This window comes from Sminthopsis crassicaudata, chromosome 2 (assembly GCF_048593235.1).
Source record: "Sminthopsis crassicaudata isolate SCR6 chromosome 2, ASM4859323v1, whole genome shotgun sequence".
NCBI classification, from domain to species: Eukaryota; Metazoa; Chordata; class Mammalia; order Dasyuromorphia; family Dasyuridae; genus Sminthopsis; species Sminthopsis crassicaudata.
The window spans coordinates 236477274-236500750 of record NC_133618.1 but is presented as its reverse complement, the minus strand read 5'-3'; the positions used below and the strand labels follow the sequence as shown (position 1 = coordinate 236500750).

General features: G+C 35.5%; 1 protein-coding gene and 1 long non-coding RNA gene across 11 annotated transcripts in view; one reads left to right on the top strand and one right to left on the bottom strand.

The window, feature by feature from the left end:
• NFATC2 (nuclear factor of activated T cells 2) overlaps window positions 1–23477 on the top strand; it is a 274601-nt gene that overhangs the window by 156620 nt on the left and 94504 nt on the right. For 2 of the 10 annotated variants that reach the window (XM_074288607.1, XM_074288605.1), the window contains exon 10: window positions 11318–11405. The exons of the other annotated variants lie outside the window; for them this stretch is intronic. In XM_074288607.1, coding sequence (XP_074144708.1) covers window positions 11318–11361 — 44 coding nt within the window. In that variant the 3' untranslated portion in view covers window positions 11362–11405. The remainder of the gene's footprint in view (window positions 1–11317; window positions 11406–23477) is intronic. 10 annotated transcript variants of the gene reach the window in all.
• Window positions 1–23477, bottom strand: part of LOC141555611 (uncharacterized) — a 110882-nt gene that overhangs the window by 20168 nt on the left and 67237 nt on the right. The window lies entirely within an intron of this gene.

The window sequence follows — 23477 nt, the reverse complement described above, 5'->3', positions numbered from 1 at the left end:
GTAAGAGGGCTGAGGAGTTCTTAGCTCCGTGGAGGCCCAGGCCCTGAGCTGGTTTCCTGAAGTCTTTAGTTTTCATCGAATTTCAGTGAAATGTCAGGAGATTCAGAGCTTGAGTTCAATCAATGCAGCAACTAGAAGGGGCCCTAGTGAGGAGGTGGAGAAGGAGGTTAGAGGTTGAGTTTAACTGTGCATGATAAACCTCAGCCCCTGCCTGATCAATTGTAAAAAGGTATAAATATCAGTGAAAGTACTTTGTTGTTAAAGGTGGACAGCATGTTCATTTTTAATACAATGTAAATTAATTAAAGAAGTATGAAATGTCTGCTTAGTGCTCAGCTCTGGGCAAGGGAAGGTGATAGAGACTGAGAAGAGTTAGCCATGATCTCTCTCTCCCCTCTCCCTCTCCCTACCTCGGTTATTTGTTCCTGCTCCTCCTCTTTTTCTTCCTCTTATTCTTTCTTCTCTCTCTCTTTTTCTCTCTCGCATCCCCTTCTCTGTCTCTGTCTCCCTCTTTGTCTCTCCCCCATCTCTATCTCCCTCTTTGTCTCTGTCTGCAACTGGGATTAAGTGACTTGCCTAGGGTCACAAAATTATTAAGTTTCGGAGGCATGATTTGAACTCTCTTCCAAGAAATTTACAGTTTTGTTGGATATCAAAAGCTTATATGTAGATTAAACAATAGCAGCTAGTTGCTGTGTATGGGCTAGATGGCATAGAGGATAGAATTCTGGGTCTGGATTCACGAAGACCCTGAGCAAGTCATATAACCTTGTTTGTCTCAGTTTCCTCATATGTAAAATGAATTGGAAAAGGAAATGGCAAACTATCCCAGAATCTTTGTCAAGAAAAATCCAAACAGAATTGTGAAGAGTTGGACATGACTGAACAACAACAAAAATAACAGAGTAAACAAGGAGGTATCAATACAAGACTATATATGATTAAGTGTTAGTTGTATGATATAGCTGATATGTCCAATCAAGTGATCATGTCTGCTTAAATTTCCTCATCTGTAAAATGAGGGATTACACTTAATGGCCCTTCAACTCTAAAGATATAATCTTATATGTTAGAAGGAGGTATTATTAATTTAGACTTTAAAAGTTATATTGGTTTTGGATTAAAAGGGAAAGAAAGAGAAAAGGAAAAGCCATTCAAGGTATTCTGAGTTCTAATAAAATTTGTTATGTAAAGTATTTTGCAGATTTCAAAGCACTAAATAAAAGGCATCATCTTTCTGACTTTGAAAAGATAGAAGCTAGAGAAGCCTATTCTAAATCTCTTCATTTTCCATGTGAGTTCCTTACTATCAAATACTCCATTTGCCAAAGATACCTACCTATTATAGTTACCTTTATAGGTGGTTTTATAGTTACCTTTATAGGTGGTTGTATCAAATGAGATAATTGAAAGGGGAGCATTTGGGTTAAAAAAGTTTTTTAAACACTAAATCACTTTTAAGGTGGTGTTTTATAAAGGCAGTAGTTGGGAGTGGAGGCTTTTGAGATGTATCATCTAATGACTTAGAGACATTAAGTTTTTTAGGATTGTCTGGTTCCAATTTTAGCAAATCCTCCTGGGCCCCTATGAACTATAATAAAATAAAATAAAAGGGAGGGGTCCATGGAACAAACTCAAGAAGTTTAGTAAGACAGCCTACATAATTTGCTTTAACTTTGAAGGCTTGACATTACCGAACTGGGTCCTCCTGTTATCTCCACCCGTTCCTGTTAGTCTAGGGCTAGACACTTGTTTCTACCTGTCTAAGAGCCTTCAAGTACAAGCTTCTAGATGAAAGATGTCTTACAGTGTAATCACACACCCTGCAGGTGTATGTTTCTCATAAGGCAGTGAGGCCCGCTCGGCAAAAGGGGCATTTTTTTTTTTTTTTTTTTTTTTTTTTTTTGCATAGAGCCAGGAAAAGGAAGACCTCCAGGTGAGGGACCATGAGACTCACTTGCAAATCTATACATAGAGGAATATTGGGGACAAAAGAAGATAGGATCTCTTGTTAAATGATATCGGTATTGGTATGTTTGGTACCTTTACTTTAACAATTATTGAGTACCTGATTTTTTACTCAAGGGCAAAAGTAATATTTGGAAAAAGTTCTGATCTTTGGACCCAGATGAACTGTGTTGAAAATTTGCCTCTGCTGCTAATTAACTATATGATTTTGGTTAACCAAGTCACTTAAACTCTCTGGGCTTCCATTTTCTTCTCTAAAAATTGAGGAGATTGGACTAGACAGTATCTAATGTCCTTTCTAATTCCAATGCTATGATCCTAAAAGGCTGTAAATGGGTAGCATTGGGAGTGATCAATTAAAAAAAAACCCTTTGAAGATGTTAAAATCTTTGGGGGATTCAAGATTTAACAAACATGAAATGATTGTTATTGCTTTTCAGTAGTTTTCAACTCTTTGTAACCCCATTTGGGATTTTCTTGGCAAAGATACTGTAGTGGTTTTCTACCATTTTCTTCTCTAACTCATTTTACAGATGAGGAAACTGAGGTAAATGGCTAAATGACATGCTCATGGTCACATGCTTAATAAGTGTTTCAGGCCAGATTTAAATTCAGGAAGTTGACTTCTGGCCTGGCATTCTATCCTCTGCACCAACTAGCTGCCCATGAAACAATAAGAGAATGATAAAAGAAAGTATTTATTCAAAACCTAAAATATATTTGTAATTGTATAAATTGCATGGGTCATTCTAAGTGACCTGTGCTAATTATGGAATTTAGAAAAAGAAGAAAAGGCATTGTGGATTTTATGGACTGATTTTGAATCATATTGTGCTACAATTTCTTTCTTTCCAAAGTCTGAATTTGTTCTAGCAGCAAGTGTAGTTGATTTTTAATATTTCCATTTTGTTAAAAAAAAAAAAAAAAGACTTATTTTGAAGTTCCTGGCTTGTGACTAACCTTGACTTTTGGCAAGGGGTATAAGCCAAGGCTGTGATGAAGCTGCAGAATGATGAGGGAGTGAGCTGTGGTTTGTTTAGAGTGCTTTCCTGCCTGCTGTTGCTATTTTAAAAACCTTGTGGTCTCCTGTGTCTTGCTTGCTGCATGATAGATAGGGGAGGGTTAGCTGAGCTGCAACAAAATCAAATTGTGTCCAATTGGAGTAATTCAAAGTAGGAAATATTAGATTGAAACCCTTTTTCCAAGCCATTTATCTCAAGACAAAATGCTACATTTGCTATAACCCTCCTGAAGCTTCAGAAACATGTGTACTTACTCTTTTTGTCCAATATTGCTATACAATTTGATCTATCCTGTACCTAAATCCTCTATAATAAATTTTATAAGTGTTAATATAAAAATTAAAATATAATCAAAACTTACAATTATTAGATATTATTATTATTAGATAGTATAATTATTATATATTATATAATAATTATTAGATAGTATAAAGCATTCTCTCTCCTCAGAACAAATCTTTGCAGCAATTGTTATACTTTAGAATAGAAGGAAATAAGTATTTATTAAGTACCTAATATGTATCCAACTGTGCTAAGTATGTAGCAAATATTGTTTTATTTGTTTCTTACAACAACTATGGAAGATAGGTATTATTATTAACCTCATTTTACAATTAGGTTAATTGCATCAGAGAGAGATTAAGTAACTTGCTTAGGATCACATGGCTAGAAGCATCTGAGACCAGATTTGAACTTGCCTTTTCCTGACTCTAAGTATAGTGCTTTGCTTATTGCACTACCTAGTTCCCTCAATGAATTTGAAGAATGAAGATTTGAATTCAAATCCTGTCTCAGATATTACCTGGGCAAATAATTTCAATGCTGAGCATCAGGTTTCTCAAATGAAAGAGAAAGATACTATCTATACTTGATTGCTTCTAAGGGTTCTTCTTACTCTAAATCTATAATGCTGAGGTAGTATAAATATTATTTTTTCCATTTCACAGATAATAAAACTGAGTTTCAGAGAAGTTGTACCTTTCTAAGCTCACAGTTATTAAATCTCAGAGTCAGTACTTTTATCAAGTCTTTTGACTCCAAAATCTCCCTGCTCCAGTATGCTCTGGATCATAGAAGACATAGATCCAGAGCCAGAAGTAGGAGCCATCAAGTCTATTCTTCTCTTCTTTTTAACAGATGAGGAAACTGAGGCTCAGTAAATGTCTAAGTCAGGATTCCAACAAGTCTCTCTCCATGTGCTTGTGCCTGCAGAGCTGTGAATATATTTATTCCACAAATTCCTTAAGAAATTCAGGACATTAAGTCACACATGGTAATCACAGTGTGTTTGCAGTTACTGTGATTGTTTAGCTGTTTCCCTTGGTAAGAGCTAATAGGACATTGGCACCAATTAGTGAATCATACACTGATCTCATAATTGATACTCTAAAGACATCCAGCATGCTTGGCTCAGTTCTGTGTCACATGTAATTAACTAGTAAATTAATCCCTAATCCAGCACCCTTCGTAGGAAATGAGTAGCATTAAAAGTAAAGTAGAATTTTCCCTCTGTTGACAGAAAACCCTAGCAAATAATAATATGCAAATTACCCCATCACCATTTTTAGGAACCACCTGGTGGGCCTGTACAGAGGCCATATTCTCTTCTATGCTTCCTTGTGGTTTAGTAGTCTGCAGCACATATTCTGGAGTGTCCATTTCAGAACAAGTTGTGCCACATTCGGTTTTTCTAAGTGAATCCATTACAGAAAAACAAAGGGACAAAATCACAGTAACTCAGAAGGTTTTTTTCTTGGTTACTAACATCTTTTACTCAGTGACCTTTAGGTTATAGGATTTTTTTTTAGTCTTAATAGTATTTTATTTTTTCCAAATGCATGCATACATTTCAACATTCATTTTTGTAAGATTTTCTGTTCCAAATTTTTTCCCTCCCTGCTACCTCCTCCTTCCCCAAGATAGCAAGCAAGCTAATATAGGTTAAGCATGTACAATCCTTTTAAACATTTCCATATTTGTCATGTTGTAGAAGAAAATTCAGACCAAAATGGGAAAATAAATTAATAGTTTTTAAGATCTCTGAAAAGACAATTTCCTCTCTGTTTTCTAATTTTAATATTGCTCTGGGTAGTGGCAACAACCGACCAGTAAAAATCACTTTAAAAGTTTTCTAAACTACAAATAGACTATTTTCTCTCATTCTCATCTCCTCCAATTGAAAAAGAAAAAAATCATAAAACTTTTGTGTCAAAAATATATAGTCAAGCAAAACCAGTTCTCACATTGAATGAGACATATGTTTGGAGGTATACAGTCTTGAATCCATTATGTCTTTGCAGGAGACTGGTAGCATATTCCATCCTTTGTCCTTTGGAATTATAGGTTGGTTATTGCTTTGAGCAGAGGGCTTAAATCTTTTATAGTTGTTTGAGTTTGTTGAAGAATGAAGATTTGAGTTAAAATCTTATTTTGGATATTACCTGGGCAAATCATTTCAATACTGAGCTTCAGGTTTCCCAAATGAAAGATGAAGATGCTATACTTGATTGCCTCTAAGGGTTCTTCTTGCTCTAAATTTATGATGCTGAGATAGTACAAATATTATTTTAATTTCACAGATAATAAAACTGAGTTTCAGAGAGGTTGTACCTAGCCAAGCTCACAATTATTAAGCCTCAGAGTCAGCCTTATGTTCAAGTATTTTGAGTCCAAAATGAAGTCCTCTTTCTGCTCCAGTATGCTCTGAATCATAGAGGACATAAATCCAGAGCCAGAAAGAACATTAGGAACCCTCAAGTCTTCTCTTCTCTCCTTTTTAACAAATGAGAAAACTGAGGCACAGTAAATGACTCTAAATCATGATTCCAAGCCAGGTCTCTCTCCACTGTGCTTCAGTGTTGTTACCATAACAATTGTTTTCCTGCTTCTGCTCACCTTATTCTGCATAATTTCTTAAAATTTTCCCCATGTTTCTCTGAAACAGTACATTTGTCATTTTTAATGGCAAGATGATATTCCATTATGTTTTATGCCATAGTTCATAGTTCATCTGTCAGTCACTTGTTTTCTATGGAATTTGCTTTGGGAATGATTTTAGAGTGGAGAATATCCTCACCCACAACCCCTACAAAATCTATTTTATTTGATAATAGCCCCTCATTTCTTATTTGGATATTTATGGAAATAACATGACTTCATTTTTTTTTGTGTGTGTAGAATAGATTCAGTTTCCTCTGTTCCAGCAAATTGTGCTTTATAGATTTTTATTAAGAGAAAATTTTTATGAGTGGCAGCATAGGGTGACAGATATAAAACTAAGCTTTGAGCCAGGAAGACTTGGATTCAAATTCTCTTTCTGTTACATCCTGACTGTGTGATATAGAGTGAGTCAACAACTCCTAATACTCTGAAGTTGCAGATCAGGTTCCCTAGAAGAGGGTGTTCTTATCCCAGAGCTTCCTTTATTAATGAAATCATAGATCTTGCCCAACTCTTTGGAAAGCAATGGCCCAAAAGTCAAACAGTATGCCGTTTTGAGTTTAGAGCCTTCATCTTATTGTACTACTGCTCTCTAAATTTTTTTTCTCTTCTCAAAAATTGGATAACCTGATTATATATTCCTTAGGAGAAATAACTTGAGGAAGAAGGGTAGAAGTGGCTTGATATGGCACCAATAAGGGTTTGACATCCTTGGTCTAGAAAACCAAGGGAGCATCCTTGGTCAAAGAAAAACAACAACAACAACAAAAACAATAATAACAACCACAAAGTATTTTTCTTAGCTTGCATCAAATTTCATCATATGTTGGGTATCAACGCAAATCTAGAATGAAAGAAATCCCTTTTCAATGGCAAGTCATCCAGCTATATTTTCCTTTATTTCTCAGGGAAGAGGGGGTGTCTTCAAAAGCCCTTTTCCCCTATCAAACTCTTTGCTACTTGCTAGTGGATCTAAGCTCTTCCTTTTGCTCACTACTTCTTTTGACTATCATAGAATCTCCTGATGAGAGATCAATGATAAAGTACTCAAACCCAATAACTGAACAGGAAGTTGTACCTCAAAAATAAAACTCTTTGTATAAACAGTAATTTTTCTTTTTTCCCCTCAAGTTCCTGAAAAGGGGTAAGGGTGGGGGACAGGATCAAGTCCCCTGATGTGGCCAGCAGATCATATTAACCAGAGTGGAAATGCTGATTAGAAGATTAAAATATGGGACCTAATCTTAAGGACCACTTAGTTCTGGTTCAATTCAATTTAACTTAACCAGTATTTAAGTTCTTACTATAAGCAAGGCTCTGTGGGAAGATACAAGCATTGAAAGTAACAACCTTCTTAAGAAGCTAGTGTGTCTATAGTCACTTTCAGCCCTGTTGTCTTAGGTTCCAACACCATTTTCAGGCTTGACATTTTTTATTGATTCAATGTAACATTCTTTATTTTATGTTCTAAGTTAGTAAGTGGAGAGTCAGGAGACCTGAATTTGAATCCAATCTTTCTTCAAAGAAATAGATTAGAAACCTAGCAATCAGAGATGTAAAGACTGAATCTCTTCACAGTCCCTCTCTTTTAAATTGTTTATGTTCGTTTTCCTTTGTAATAGTTTAACTTTGTTTTGATAACAAGAACTTGTAGAACTTAGGAGGGCCTAAAAAGATTTTTGGTTTAGCTGGCTCAAGTTGTTTCCTATAAATTTTGTAGCACCAGGATGAAGTCAGTTCAAGAGAACAAGCATTTTATTAAGCATTTACAATATGCCAGACTGTGCTGGGAATGCTGAAGAAGTTAAAAACAGTTTCTGCTGTCAAGGAGCTCACAATCTAATGAGGAAAACAAAATGCACCACAACTATGTACAAATAAGATGCATACAAGATCCTCTGGGGTTGGTCTCAGAGGGAAGGTGCTGGGATTAAGAAAGACTAGAAAGGCTTTTTGTAGAAGGTGACACTTTAGCTGAGACTTGAAGGAAACCAGGGGAGCAGAGAGGCAGAGATGAGAAAGGAGAGAGGCCCAAGCATGAGGAACAGCCAGTGAAACTGCCCAGAGCTGGCAAGAATTGTGTCTTATTCAAGGAATAGCAAATGCCAGAGAGAAGCCCTCTGCTTTAGAAGTATAACAAGCATCTACTCAAAGGCTCATTAATAATATATTACCACAAACACTTACTTTCTACTGGGACTCTGAAACCATCCTGCTATATTGATCAGGCTCTGAAAACTTTTCAGCATTTGCTTGTCTATTCTAGTCTCTCCTTTGTGAAATCTTTTTGATTGGCCTTCCCCACTCCCTTCAAATGTTTGTGTTCTCTGTTTCCTCAAATCTCCTTGTATTCTCCGCTATTCAGTTTCTATATCCCAATAGAATGTAAGCTCCTTGAGGACAGGTACTTTATTGTTTTTTTCTTTGTGTCTCTAGCACCTATCACAGTGCCTTAAACATAGAAAGTACTTTATACATGTTAAATTAAATTGAATTTTGAAATGCAGTGTTGTCATTTCAAATAGTTCTCATGTTTTTGCCTACATGAGAAGAGTTGTTTTTCATTGTGAGATTTTTCAGTAAATAGATTCCTTTTCACTTTTTTCCCTTGACAATTTATGTCAAATTAAATGTATCTGGAAAAAAAGTACTGTAGAAGGCTGCTTAACAGGAGGGTGACACAAAAGAACTGGGCACTGGGGATCTCTCTTAGCTATCCTGCATTGCTCCACACCCTCAGAAAGAATATACCCAATATTTTTATTGAACCTGCGGATTGAACCCTTTTGGATTTTTGAAAAACATAAAAGAGAAAACAAGGGTCTTGGCTTACCACATATCCACAAATGGCTATGAAGAACTATAAACACTCTCCTGTTCTTTAGAAATCAAAGAATGTCAGAGATGAGTTAGGAGAGTCCTTAGACCATAGAATATTAATGCTATTAGTGTCTTAAGAAAATACAATGTTAGAGCTGGGGGGATCTTAGAAGGAAGAATGTTAAAGAACATAGAATATTAGATTTGAGATGTTAGAGCATCAGAACTTGAAGAGTGAGTTCTTAGAGGTCATTTGGCCCAATCTTTCTCATTTTAGCTCTTTTCAGTTGAGTATATTATATAGGCCTTACCTTAGGAGAAAAGTTCTGGTGGTTATAAGCACTAGTCATCTGGTAATGAAGAATAGATTTTCCTATGAATTCAGAGGTAGTTGAACTACTCCACTGGTTTTTTTGCCTTAGTTTGGTGATTAGGCACATCCTCTGATGGGTAATTACTATTCTTGTAAAATCTTCTAAAGAATTTTGGTTATAATTACTTAGGATAAGTTTAATGAAGTCACATCCTTGTTCAATGGGGGTTTTGCTTAATGAATTCATTCAGCTCAACAAATATTTGTTGGGCATCTATTATATGCAAGATTCTGTGCTAAGTCATGGGCTATAATGATACTAAAAACAGTCAAACAGATGTATAGCATTTGTATATACTCTGAAGAATGTCACTTGCTCATTTCAAGATCATAGGATGTAGATACGGAGCTAGGAGATACCATGAGGTCATTTATCCTGCCTCCTAATTTTTGTATTTAAAGCAGGAAGGCATCATAGACTTTGAGCTGGAAGGAACCTTAGTGGTCATCTAGACCAACTTCTGTTTTTTTTTTTGTTTTGTTTTTTTTTTGCATGTGACAAAACTGTTACTTGGAGGCATTAAATGACTTAGCCAAGATCATACAGGTGGGCACTTCTGGGAGTCAAATTCAGAACCACTGACTCCAAAACTAGTATTCTTTCCATTGTATCACAGATCTTTGAGGTCACCTAGTCCAACCCTATCTTTTTGGAGATAAATATGCAGCATTCACTAGTTGTCCCATACACATTTCATAGCACAAGAGACAGTACATATTGAAGACTCCAATATTTCAGAAATAGTTGAAAGAACAGAACTCATTACAAATTGGTCTTATTTAAGACACATACTTTGCCCCCTTGAAGATGTTTTTAAAGGTAGATACCAATGTATCAGGAACAAGTGTATTAGGCACTACTTCTCTCCTTGAAATAAATTTCTGATTTATATGATTGCACTAACAATAATTGCTCCAAACAAAATTTGGACCATGTATAAAAGAAATAAAATTGTAACAATATCTTTAAACTTTGTACCTAAAGATGTGATTAAATACACTTTTTTGAGCCAACCTTTGAAAAGATGTGCATATATTATAATGATTAAAATTACAATAAAAGCGAGGTACAAATTTGAAAGATTAAATCAGGAAACATTCTTTTATTACTTTTAAAAAATTATCTCTTTATTCTTATATTTCCATATAAAATAGGAACTTTGAGCTTGTTCTTATTATCTGTGAAAAACAGGAAGGAAATATGCCGAGTCTTAAGAATTTGCATGACTTTAGTGGTTATATCAGTATAAAAAAGGAAGCAGGGCCCATATTTATCATAACTTCATAGAATTCTCAAGAATAATTAAATGTAAGCAGGTCTCCAAATGCATTTTCTGTTTCTATTGACATGAATCAAGTGTCAGAATGTATCTTTAAGGTACTGATGTTGAGAACCTTAGTGTGAGACTGAACAAATTGACTGCTTCTCTGAGACTCAGGAGATCCAGTTCATGAAATGAGGACTTGAATCAAAAATCTGTTTCAGACTTAGAAGTTTATGATTGAATGAAATTATAATTCTACAAAAGATATTGCTGCCACATATGACCAGATTTTATAAAGCCATACTCCTGGTCATATCAACACTCCCAAATTTCCAGCTTTTGTGAATTGCTTTCATAATCAATTCTCTAGTCTCGGTAACTGCTTTCATAATCTACGTAACTGGTAAAAATTAAAAAAAAAAAAAAAGGCAAACATGGCACTGAATCTGGCTTCCAAATGGTCAGTAGTTAAGCTTTGTCTGGGATCCATAATGGTTTGGAAGAAAGCATGGCATAGTGGATATGGGACTGGCCTTGGAGCTAGAAAGATTTAGATTGAGCTCTGCCTTTGACACCAATCAATATCTTTGTAACCATGGACTAATCACTTTGTATCTAAGTTCCTACACAACTCTTGAAGCTTTCAAGTTACAGAACACTCACTGATCTGCATTAGTAGAAGCTGTTTCTACCCCAGGAGACTCCTGCAGTCAGTCAGTCAATAAATATTTATTAATAATCAATTATGTGCCAGGCACCATGCTAAGTGTTAAGGATACTACACCAGTGAAATTCCAAGCCTGGGCAAAACTTCATGGCTCAGACAAAGAGCTGCCAATTAGACTTGCAAAATGTGGCATGAGTTGCAAAAGTAACGAAGGTCAAAGGTGATTTTTTTTCTCAAAAATGGTTTTGCAAATCTTTTTCAGAGCTGATAGATACACACCTTAGCTGGATACAAAACATAATATGAAACAGAATGACTGTGATCTTTGATACAAGAATTCAAAGTTAAAGGTAACCAACATTTTCTTTTTCTCCAGCTGTGTGTTTTCTTAACCTTTTTTTTTCCTCCAAAAAGGCCCTCATGCCATGTGTTCCCATGGATTAAAGACAATGTATTATTATTATTATTTCACTTTCATCTCCAAGAATGTAGCTTATAGACAAACATTATGGGGGGATATTGCATGGTTCTTTAAATGGCACCCTTTGCTATGGCCCATTTACTGTCATGGATCAAGAGAACCAGGACACATTATTTGTGTTGCAAATGCAAATCAAACTTATCTTGACTTTAGAATCTTGTAGCTGAGGGCCTGTCTCTATTTGCATGTGTTTCACCAGTGTCCCCAGTATTCAGTCAAGAAAGTTCCATGGCTATCAATGAGGTTTTCACCTGTGGGAAAAAACCTGCAAATGAATAGGCCCCTTGGCCAGGTACAAAAAGAAACTGTGTTTCATTGAAACCAGAGCTTTCCCTAAACAACCATTGCCACTTTTCTGGTCAGCTTTATTTAGATGATTTGTTGTGGGGATTTTGTTGAGAATCTTATTTTCATGTATGTACCCCCTTTGACTCTGAAAACTCTATCCCCATACTAACCTTCTTGCAGTAAAAAAGCTTCCTCTACAATATTCTTTAACAAAGCTCTTCACTCAGGAGTTTCTGGGGTTTTTAATTGGCCAGATGGGGATAGTATTTGCTGGAATACTACTTCTCTTATTTGGATACAGGCTTGTGAAGCTTAAGTTCTAGGAGGTTATAAAATCTCACCCAGAGTTGAAGTTGTCTTCTATTTTTTAGATGTAAAGGCTACTCTTAATTATCCATGGTTTTCACCTATATATTTTTTTCCCACCTGTGAGCCACAGTCTGTACCCTGAGCAAATGCATCTTCCTTTCAGTATTATTCTGAACCAAGCATAATTAGGAAGTTCAGACTGCCAGGGAAAAATCATATCATGAAACCCAAAGTCAAATAAGAAAGGTTTTAGAATTAGCCTTACATAAACACGAATACTTGAAAGTTGGCTATATGTTTCAAGTACTTTTTCTCTAATGGAAAGAAAACTTGATTAGGAGTCAAAAGTCCTGGGCACCAAATCTCACTCTCCTTCTTACTTACTTGTGTAACTTGAGGCAAATTCTTTCACCTTTTTTTCCTCTGTAAAATTACAGTGCTAAAAGCTGATCTTTAAAGTTTCTTATAGCTCTCTAACCCATAGTCCTAGGTTAATGTCCCAGGACATGTGTTACAAAAACTTTTCATCAGCGTGCACATGAAAGTTCCTCTTGAATGGAAGTACCTTTGTAGATGTGACAAAGAACTGACCTTTCCTTCCATGGGGCTTGTATTGACATGCAAACTAAATGCAATTTAATTCAATTCAATTCAGCCAGCATTTATTAAGCACTCACTATGTGCTAGGCACTGGACTAGCTGGGATAAAGATTAAATCAACATGAAATTATTAAATAATGGGTAGCTAGGTGTACAGTGAATGGAACACTGAGTTCAATTTGGCCTCAGACACTAGCTGTGTGATCCTGGGCAATTTACTTAATGCTAATTAGCTTCTTTAAAAAATGGCACTATGCTAAGCTTTAGGAATACAAATAAAAACAAACACAGTCTTTGCCCTCAAGGAATTTATATTCCAACGATGGAGATTTCATGTATACATATATAATATATATGTGTGTGCGTGTGTGTACACATATGTGTACACATATATATTTAGAAACACATATCTATACACATAATAGATGATAGATGATCTCAGAGGGTAACATACTAATTGCTGGAAAATTTTTTGTTATAATGTTGGATTTGAACTGAGTTTTGAAGGAAGTCTGGAAAACTATGAGGCAGAGATGAGAAGAGAGAGCCACAGCTTGGCAGCAGCTATCGAAATGGTGTGGAGATGAGACATGGAGTGTAGTTGGATCAGACAAAAAGAAATGGTCTTTGTCCTCAAGGAGCTTACATTCTGGTGGGGGCGGGGAGAAAGGCAATAATATGTACACAAATAAGAAAATACAAAATTAATGTGAAGTAATTTTGAGGGGATTCAGAAAGCCTGCCTTGAAGGAAGCTGGAGATCTAAGAAGTGAAGGTGAAGAGGGAAGGGTATTTCCTATTTCTTTATTTTGACATCTTTACTCAACCCATTGGAAAATAAAGATTGGCAGTGTTTCTCAGCTGGAGGGGGTGGGGAAGAGTGGGTAAAGGGAGAAACCCTTGTATTAGGAAACCTTTTTAAACTAGGTTCCCTCCTCCTCCCACTTTGCTGCCTCTCACCCATGCTACTGTCTGATAGCTAAGGAGTGATTGGGTCACAGAATGGGGACCTGATGAAGAGACTAATTTTAACTCAAAGAACTTTCACTTTGTCTCATTCACTCCTCTGCTCAAAGCTAGTCCAAAATTCTGTGAGCTGCATCTCTAGATAAGATACTTAGTTTTTATCTAACTGGATTATTTTAAGGGTGTACTAGTAGATGCAGCTAGGTGACTCAGTGGTAGAGCACCAGCCCTGAAGTCAGGAGGACCTGAGTTCAAATGTGACCTCAGACATTTAACACTTCCTAGCTGGGCAAGTCACTTAACCTGAATTGCCTGGGGGGGAGGGAGACGGGAAGAGGAAGGTGTACTAGTAGGTTTTGTAGCCACTGTCTCTTTCCTTGCTTTCTTCTTACTATTGGCAGGATCATCTTTCTTATGTATTGATCTGCTTATATCCTTCCTTTGGTCAAAACCTTTCCATTGTTACCTCAGTGTCTAATAAATAAAATTATCCTCTTAGCCTAGCGTCCAAGGCCTTAAACAATTTAGTATTACCTTATCATTCCAAACATTTCATATAGGTGCCTCCTACCTTCTTTGTATGTTGGATGGAAAATTTATTGAAAAGTTTACTTGCTATGTGCCAGGCACTCTGCTAAGTACTTTTAATACAAATATAAGCAAAAATAAGGATAGTCCTTACTGTTAATGGGGTGAGACAAAACATAAAATGGAGCGATAAAGACTGGCTTGAACATTTCCTTAAATGAAAGTTCTGAGGGAGAAACTCGCTAATTAGAGAAGGAGGTTGTAATAGTGGAGGCATCTTCCAGGATGAGAAGATTGATAAGGAATGGTGAAATCAAGAGTCCTGGACCTTTCTCTCTTTCTTGACTCTTTCACCTTTGAACCTCTGCTCACACTATCCCCTGGTAGTAGAAAGTCTTTCCCAAATCCACTACCCACTATTTATTGAAACCAATCTTTAAAGCTCACATTAAGTGCCCATTCACTTATTCCATGCAACCTTCTCAGATCTTTCAACTTGATAAAGGCTTTTCACTTATCTTGCCCTACCCCTGCTTCAGACCTCACACAGATTACCACATGATCATTCTGTATGATTTTTTTTAATAGTTATTTTTATCCACATCATCCATATTCCTACTGGATAAGGAGCTTCAAGGAGCAGGATTTGGGTCTTATATAATTCTTTACTCTTTTCAATACCTAATCTAGTACTCTGCACATAGTAAGCACTAAATAAATGTTTGTATAAGTCAGACTAATTGAACTGAATCCCAAAATTAATTCTATAGTCTTTACCATTAATGAATTTCTTATCCTTATTGTTTGGGCCAATTCCATTCGTTTCACAATGGGTTCAGTTTAGAAGAATAATAGTTGAGAGGCAGGTAGCATGATGCCAAAGAAAACAAGCTTGGATTAGGTGGAAATCCAAATTTTCCTACCTGTGTGGCCAAGGTCAAGATCCTCCCTTCCCCATAGCCTTCTTCTACAGAGATATTTAGGTTACTTCCTCTATAAAATGGGGAGGTGAGACTTTCATCTTTAAGTCTTATAAGTGAATTAGAAAAATTGCTTTTCTTCCCAGGGAATCATGTCTAGAATGGCTTGGTGAATTTATTCTTAGTCTTTACACTTAAGGGATCCCATTTTCTATGATCCCTCTCCAAAAATAAGTTCCTCCTTACAGGTTTGCAAAATTTGCTAGAGAAAATGATACCATGTGCTGGACCCACAATATGACAGTCTCCCAAGAAAGCCCAAGTTTCTCAGCTATCAAAGTCTGAAGTTCCCATGCCCCCTGATTTGAAAATGCAGAACTAAAGATGCAATAAAATGAAGTAAGAGACAAATGTCTAGGAGGGGGAATTTGGAAGAGGAACAAGACTAACCTACTCCCACCCTTTGGGAAGGATGTGCTAGTGAATGTATAACAATCAACTCTTTGGAAAAAATGTGTACATATTATACATTTTTAAAAGTTTAATTTTTATTACTTCATTACTAAATTACTAACATTGAAGTCTAAATACTCAAAAAAGCAGGAAAGAAAAGCAAAAAAAAAAAAAAAAAAAAAAAGCCCTGATTTATAGCATTTGCCAATTTCTAAGGTGTAAATGCTCACACTGAAAATTAAAAATTGGCTCTCTTAAATAGGTTGAAATGATTCCATCTCATCCCTGGTACAGTTTGGTTATGGATTTAATGAGAAAAATGCCACACATAGATTTTTAGATGGGGCCATTCCAGAAATATATTTGTCAATTCATCAATAAGAATTTATTAAGCATCCTACTATGAACAAGAAAGGAGTCATAAACTCCTCTTTTTTTTTTTTTCTTTAAAGAGACTGGTAAGATCATAGGATTTAGGACTTAGAGGGCTTCCTTTTATGGCTTGGAGAAGGAGAATTATACAATTAATTAGTAGCAGGGTTAAGATTTGAATCTGGGACCTCTGACTTGAAATCTTGGTCACACATGGCCTAAGTTCAATAAATGCTCATTTGTTTTTTTAAAAGAAATTAATTAATTAATTGAAATTGATTAATTGATTTATTTATCTATTTTTGGCATTAATACTTTTAAACTTTTGAGTTCCAAATTCTCTTCCCTCCCCTACCCATTGAGAAATCAATATATTATCAATTATACATGTGAAATCATGGAAAACATATTTCTATGTTAGCCATGTTACCAAAAAAAGACAAGAAAAATAAAGTAAAAAATATGCTTCAATCTTTACTCAGAATTCATCAATTCTCTCTCTGGCAGGAGATAGAATTTTTCCATCATAGGTCCCCTGGAATTGTCTTGAATCATTGTCTTGATCAGAGTACGGGAATCTTTCACAATTGATCAGCTTTGCAGTATTGCTGTTGCTGGGTACAATATTGTTCTGGATCTGGATGAGGAGTTATTTTTTGAGTGCCTATTTTGAGCAAAACCCCTTCACTTCACCAGATCATTCCAAACTTCCATTACACTGGGGATGGATAGGAAATTACTGCAGCAAAAAGCGTGCATTCTTTCTGTTCAATCACAAAAAATAAGTTCTACTTTGAACCCAGTGGGAACATAAACTCTAAAGAGAAGATAGTTCAGTTTAGCAAAAAAGAAGTGTATTTTCTCTAGGACAGACCCAAATTCAAATCCTGAACCTTATACTTATTAGCTCTGAAACCTGGGAAAAGTGATTTCAGTTTCCTCATATATAGAGTGAAGCAAATAATACTGAGGAATAGTTATGAGGAAAGTTCCTTAAAGCCTTTAAAATATTATTTAAATGGAAGTTATTAGATTTATATAATAAAGAATTTTTAAAACAACTTTAAGCAGTTTTACTATGCTTCTTAAGTTGTGGTTGTATACCTATATTCAAGCTGAGGGAAAATGTTTTTTAAGTATGTATAAATTAGAGGAATAAAGCTGATTCAGAGCTATATACATTCTTTTCTGTCTTTCTGATCTCCAGCAAAATTACCCCCATAAAAACCAAATCCAAAAAACCCTCATAGAAAGCATTACCATTATAATAATACTAATCCTAATTCTCTTTCTTTCTTTCTTTCTTTCTTTCTTTCTTTCTTTCTTTCTTTCTTTCTTTCTTTCTTTCTTTCTTTCTTTCTTTCTTTCTTTCTTTCTTTCTTTCTTTCTTTCTTTCTTTCTTTCTTTCTTTCTTTCTTTCTTTCTTTCTTTCTTTCTTTCTTTCTTTCTTTCTTTCTTTCTTTCTTTCTTTTTCCTGGGTCAGTTGGGGTTAAGTGATTTGCCAGGGTCACACAGTTAGGAAGTGTTAAGTGTCTGAGACAGATTTGAACTCAGAGCTTCTTGACTTCAGAGCTGATGCTCTATCCACTGGGACATCTCCTGCCCCTCTAATTCAGTTTCAAATGAGATGATATGAGGTGTTTTGCAAAACCTAAAACGCTATATAAATGCTACTGATTGTTATTATTTTCCAGCTGAGGAAATGGAGGTTGAAAGAGTGACTTATTCACATTAGGGTTACTTGCTGACTCTTGGGTCCAGTCTCTACAGGGCCAAAACTACTTCTCTGTATTCAAAATGAGACATTAATGAGGCTTTACCAAGAGGGCAAACTAACCCTCAAGCTCCAAATAGTCCACAATAGTGCTGTAGAAAAGGGCCAATATGGTTTAGTGAAAAAGCACACTAGTTTAGTAATCACCAATTTCTACTTTCAGGTCTTATATTCTAATGTAGCATTAGTCATTTTGAATTTTATTTGCTTCAAGTAATGTGGATAAGAATACATAGAAAAATAGATAAAAATCCTTGTAATTAGAGCTATTCCAAAGTAGAGTAGACTATCTCCAGATAGTGAGTTTTCCACACTTGGAAAGCTTTGCATATTATAGGTACTCACAAAATAACCCTTAATTCAATAAAACTAAGTATGATAAGAAAGCCTTAGGTTTCAAATCAAAGGATTTGGATTCAAATCTTAGCTCTGTTACTACAAGTAGAGGTAGTTGACCCTGTATCAGGTGTGCTGCAGAGTATTCCTACGCTGTTGGGAATTACAGTAGGTGATTTTTTTAGGTTCTTTTCACCTCTTTGAGGAAAATCTTGAGAAATTAAATGATGGAATATTAACTGTTATAGATATTTGCTGATACTTATCCAGGACAATAGGGAATGATGTTTATAATGCTCTGGTAGTGCTCTAAACAGTACTAATCTTCTCACAGAAATATTTTGCTTTTCTAAATTAAATGTTTTTTTTTTTTTCCAAAAAATGAAAATCCACCTTTTCCTCTCCCTGTCTCATTGAGAAAACAAAACAAAACAAAACAAACAAACAAACAAAAAAAAAAAACACAGAAAAACAAAGCCCTTCTTATAAGCTGGTATAATCAAAGCAAAACAAATTCCAGCTTCTTGTAATAGTATTGATCCTTAGCTGAGAGGATCAGAAAAGATGAGCCAAAAGAAAAAAGAAGAAACCCAATACAGTTTGTATGTGAGGTCAGAGGATGTGGGTTTAAATTCTTGTTCTGTTGCTTTCAACATGTATCATCCTAAACATGCCTTTTTTTTTTTCTGGATCTCTGTTTCCTCACTTGTTAAAAGGGGGTTAGATCATATGACTTCTATGGTTCCATTGAGCTCCAAATTCTAAAGCAATTTCTTGTGAAATGTTTAAGGGACAGAAGCCTTGCTTGTCACAAATTCTCATCCTATTCCAATTGTATTTGGTGTTTCCTGGATCAGTGGCTATGTCCTGGCTATGATGTAGTCATTTGGATCCTAGTAGCGACTGCTGGCCAAGCACGTTAGGCTAAGCAGAGGTTTCCAAAAGTTCATTTTCATATAAGTAGCTCTATTAAATCTCTTCCATTCATTCAACAAATAGTTGTTCAGCAACCTCTAGGTATAAAATTCTGTTTAGAGGCTAAAGTGAAAGAGCAATGATAATTAAGCTAGGATTCCTATTCTCAAGGAGCTCCTGGCTAAGCACAGAGCATGAGACAGAGACATATAACTACAAAGTAAATTAGGCCCTAAGTGCATGGGGCTGTACAAATCGAGTACTGCAAGAGAATGAGTCATCCAATTCTCTGTTAATGTAAAGCATCTGGGCTGGCAGGCAAAATGCCTCCTTTTAAGTTCTTATATTCTAGGCTTCAATTTTAGACCCAGGGGCTGCAGTTACAACCACCTTGTCAGAACTGGCCTCTGTACGATTGACAACATGGGAGGAGTCAGTAGGCACCTTGCCACAAAAGTCATTTATTGCTCAGATAGCAATGAGTGATTTGGGTCCTTAGGTCTGCTTAATAGTTTGATACTTACAAATACTACAGATTTTTTTTTTACACTATATCCAGCCTAGCCTGGCAGATAGTGAATACTTTCTAAGGAATAAACCTACTTATAATGATAAACTTTATAAACTTGATGATTGATTGGTTCTTCTTCACTGGTAATGATTTCAATAATTCTCCTCAACGTTGGCAACAGGAGGGGTGAGGACTAATGACCTAGGACTGAGGAAAATGAAATTTGGAGTGAGTCCCAAGAGTTAGAATTTGCCACTAGATTTACATTAAACATCTGCATTGCAGTTCAGAAGTCTTAGGAGTGTTTGAATTCAGGGAGCCATATGAAAATTAATTAAGAGGTTGCTTCCCCTCCTCTTCCTTGAATGAACCAATCAACAAGAACAACAAAATCCAAAAGGACTCAAAATACTTTCAATCAATAAGCCTTTATTAGTGCTTGCTATCTGCTAGACACTGTTCTAGGCACGGGGGTGCAAAGACAAAAGTAAAATAATCCTTTACTTGAAGGAACTTAATGTTTTAACCAAATTTCTCTTGTGGTCATAGAATCAGGAGTGAGAAGAAACCCTAGAAATGATCTCCTACAACATTTTAACTAAGGAGAGAACAGAGATACATAAGAGAAAGAGATCATAATCCAAAATAATTTAGCTTTTATTGTTTTTCAGTCATGTTTGGTTCTTCATGACCCCATTCGAGGCCCCGTGTTCTATCCATTGTGTCACCTAGCTACTCTATGCTCTTACTAGGAGGCAGAACAGAATTTTGAACTGATATTCTCTAATTCCAAATTCTGTGGTCTTTCCATTCTATTGGGCTGTCTCTCCTAACTTGACATGTATTTAAAATATATATCTCAAACAGCAGACCAACTGTCATCTTGCTTGAGGCAGGTAGCCTTAAATAAAGGGAAAAGCACTGTATTTTTTAAAGATTCTCCAAAGATTCTCCACACTCCTCACTTTACCTTTCTCTGGCACAGCTGGTGCCCAACTTGTTTTTCAGAGGGAAATGACCCTTTTCTACATTATTAATGCCCACTTTTTTTTTTTTTTTTTTTTTTACCTCCCTGCTATTTTTAGAAATTTAGGCTGTAAAAAGTTTCCATTAATGATCTACTCCACTCATTTCCTGGGTTGAGAAAACAGGAAGCCCTTCACAATCCTGGCTTAAAAAGGCTTCACATGGAACAGGATAAATCTCACCTACTCCTGGCAGTTTGCTTTCACTATATCTCTCTTTAAGTAACAATAAAAATAATAAATCCTCATCCTTCTGGTCTGGAATGATTTTAGCCAGCTTGTCAGCAAATGGCAAGGAACATAAAGAAGGAACTGTGGGCTAATGTTTCCTTCTTTGGCTATTATCTACTGTTAGTAGTGACTTCTGGGCCTTTACCCCCGACATCCTTTACTGTCTCGGCTGAGGCCATGTATAGCAAAGAAAGGGCATTGCTGTGATCACATTGCTGTGACAGAAGAACTGAGCCATACTTGTTGAATCCCCAGTTCTGGTCTCCATGGAGAAGTCTTTTGGATGTCACACCAGATCTTAAATCTTAATCTTTGCCTTAAATTCTTTTTCTGTAAGTTGGGGACAATGACATCTGTACTACATATGCTATAAGTTGTCCCAAGAATCAAATTAAATTATAGAAGTGGAAACATTGGGAACATTTTAAATCATAAGTGTGAAAACACTAAAGAAATTTAAAGTGTTAGATCAATATAATAATATTTTCTGGAGTCAACCAACATTTTGCTTCTTGTTTTTCTCCAAGGGGCAGATAGGTGGTCCAGTGGATAGAATACTGAATTTGGAATCAGTAACAGTCATTCCATCAGTTCATCAAATTTAGTCTCAGACACTTACTGATTGTGTAATCCTGGTCATGTTATTTAACCCACTTTTCTTCATTTTCCTGTAAAATGAAGGAAAGAAGGAAATGGGAAACCATTCCAGTCTCTTTGCCAAGAAGACTTCAAAATGAAGTCAGAGAGCCAGATACAACTAAAATACAGTTTTTTCCCTCCATCAGTCCTTAGAGGGTTCATTTGATGTACAGAATCCTCAGCTAGGGGAGATACACAGATAAAAGAGGTATTGTCTCTGCACTCAAGAAGCATAAAGTCCAATTTAACAATTGTAATAGCTTCATATTCCAGTTTCATACTCAGATTTTTGTCCTAGAAGAAAACTATTAGCACAAAACTCAATTTCTTCATCGGTAAAATAAAAGAATTAGAATAGACCACTTCTGAGATAACTTCCAGCTTCAAACCTATGTCCCTATGAAAGATTCTATTATTCTCAAGTGTCCATTTTCTTGATTTTGAGTCTATGTTGAGCTAGTCTATTGATCTAGAGTGACTATATCTTCAATACCAATATGATATGTATACATGCAAATATAAATTCTAAAATACATGTACATATACATAGGGATAATAAAATCCATTTCTAGAAAACTTATAATTGATCCAAAGCTAAACAAACATGTCATGATCCAATAATAGTTCAATTCACCTTCTAGTAATAGCTAACATTTATGGAGTTTTGTATTTATGCAGACATTGTCCTCTTGATAATATAAATGGTTTGAGGATTATCACCCCCATTTTACAGATAAAGAAGCTAAGACACAGAAAGGTTTTAAAGCTGGTAAGTGGTAGGAGCTAGGACTTCAATGCATGATACCTGACTCCTAGGCCAATGGATTTTCCATCACTTCATTCAGTTGCTAATGATGAAATGGTATTGCAGTGCTTGAAGGAAACTTTCCCATATAGTTTCTATGTGTTGAGTTTTCTAAGTGATTTGACCATACCTCCCTCACATCAATTAATTCACAAATGCTAGTAATATCATCCTGTCCAGAGAAAATCACTAATCTTCTTCATTAAGATTCATTTTGAGTGCCTGAATTGTGAATGCCATGATATCTTTATCTTTCTTTTTTAGTCTTAGGTTGTGTGAGCTCTATTTTGTCCTGGATGTTTAAATACATCCCTTTTCCCCCCTATTTTTTCAAATTGTAGGTAATACAATTTTTAGCATTTTTAAAAATTTTAAGTTTCAAATTCTCTTCCTATCTCTTCCACTCCTCTCTCAGATGGCAAAGAATTTTTAATGACATTTTATTTGTCCAAATTATATATAAAAACAGTTTTTAATATTCATTTTTAAAAAATTCTTTCCAAATTCTCTTTATCCCACCATCCCCTTTCCCTGAAATGGAAAGCAGTTTGATATATATTATACATGTATAATCATGCAAAATGTATTTCCATATGAGTCATATTGTAAAACAAATAAACAAGGAAACATAGACCAATCACACAGACATACAGACACACAAATTAAATGAACAAAGTGTGCTTCAATCTACATTCAGACTCTATCACTTCTTTTTTTGGAGTTAGGTATCAATTTTCATCATGTATCCTTTGGAATTGTCTTGGATCATTAAGTTATTTAAATGCTTCTCTTTTTAAAAAAATCTAAACTTAAATATACTGAATTGTCATATTATACTCTGTCATAATCACAATGAAATTATTCTTGGCTGCTCTTTAGATTGTAAGCTCCTTGAGGTCAGAGAATATCTTTTGCCTTTTTTTTTTTTTTAATATTCCCAGTCCTTAGTACAGTGCCTATCATAAAAATGACAATAAATGTTGATTGGAGTAGCTAGGTGATACAATAGATAAGAACACTGGGCCCTGATTCAGGAAAACTCCTCTTTCTGAGTTCAATTATGACTTCAGACTCTTTTTAGCAAGGTGATCCTGGACAAGTCACTTAACCATTTCCCTCAGTTTTCTCATCTGTAGAATGACCTGGAGAAGGAATGGCAAATCACTCCAGTAACTTTGCCAAGAAAACTCCTAATGAGGTGATAAAAAGTCAGACACACTGCAAACTACTATAAAACAACAGCAAATTGTTGATTTCCTATCTTGTTTA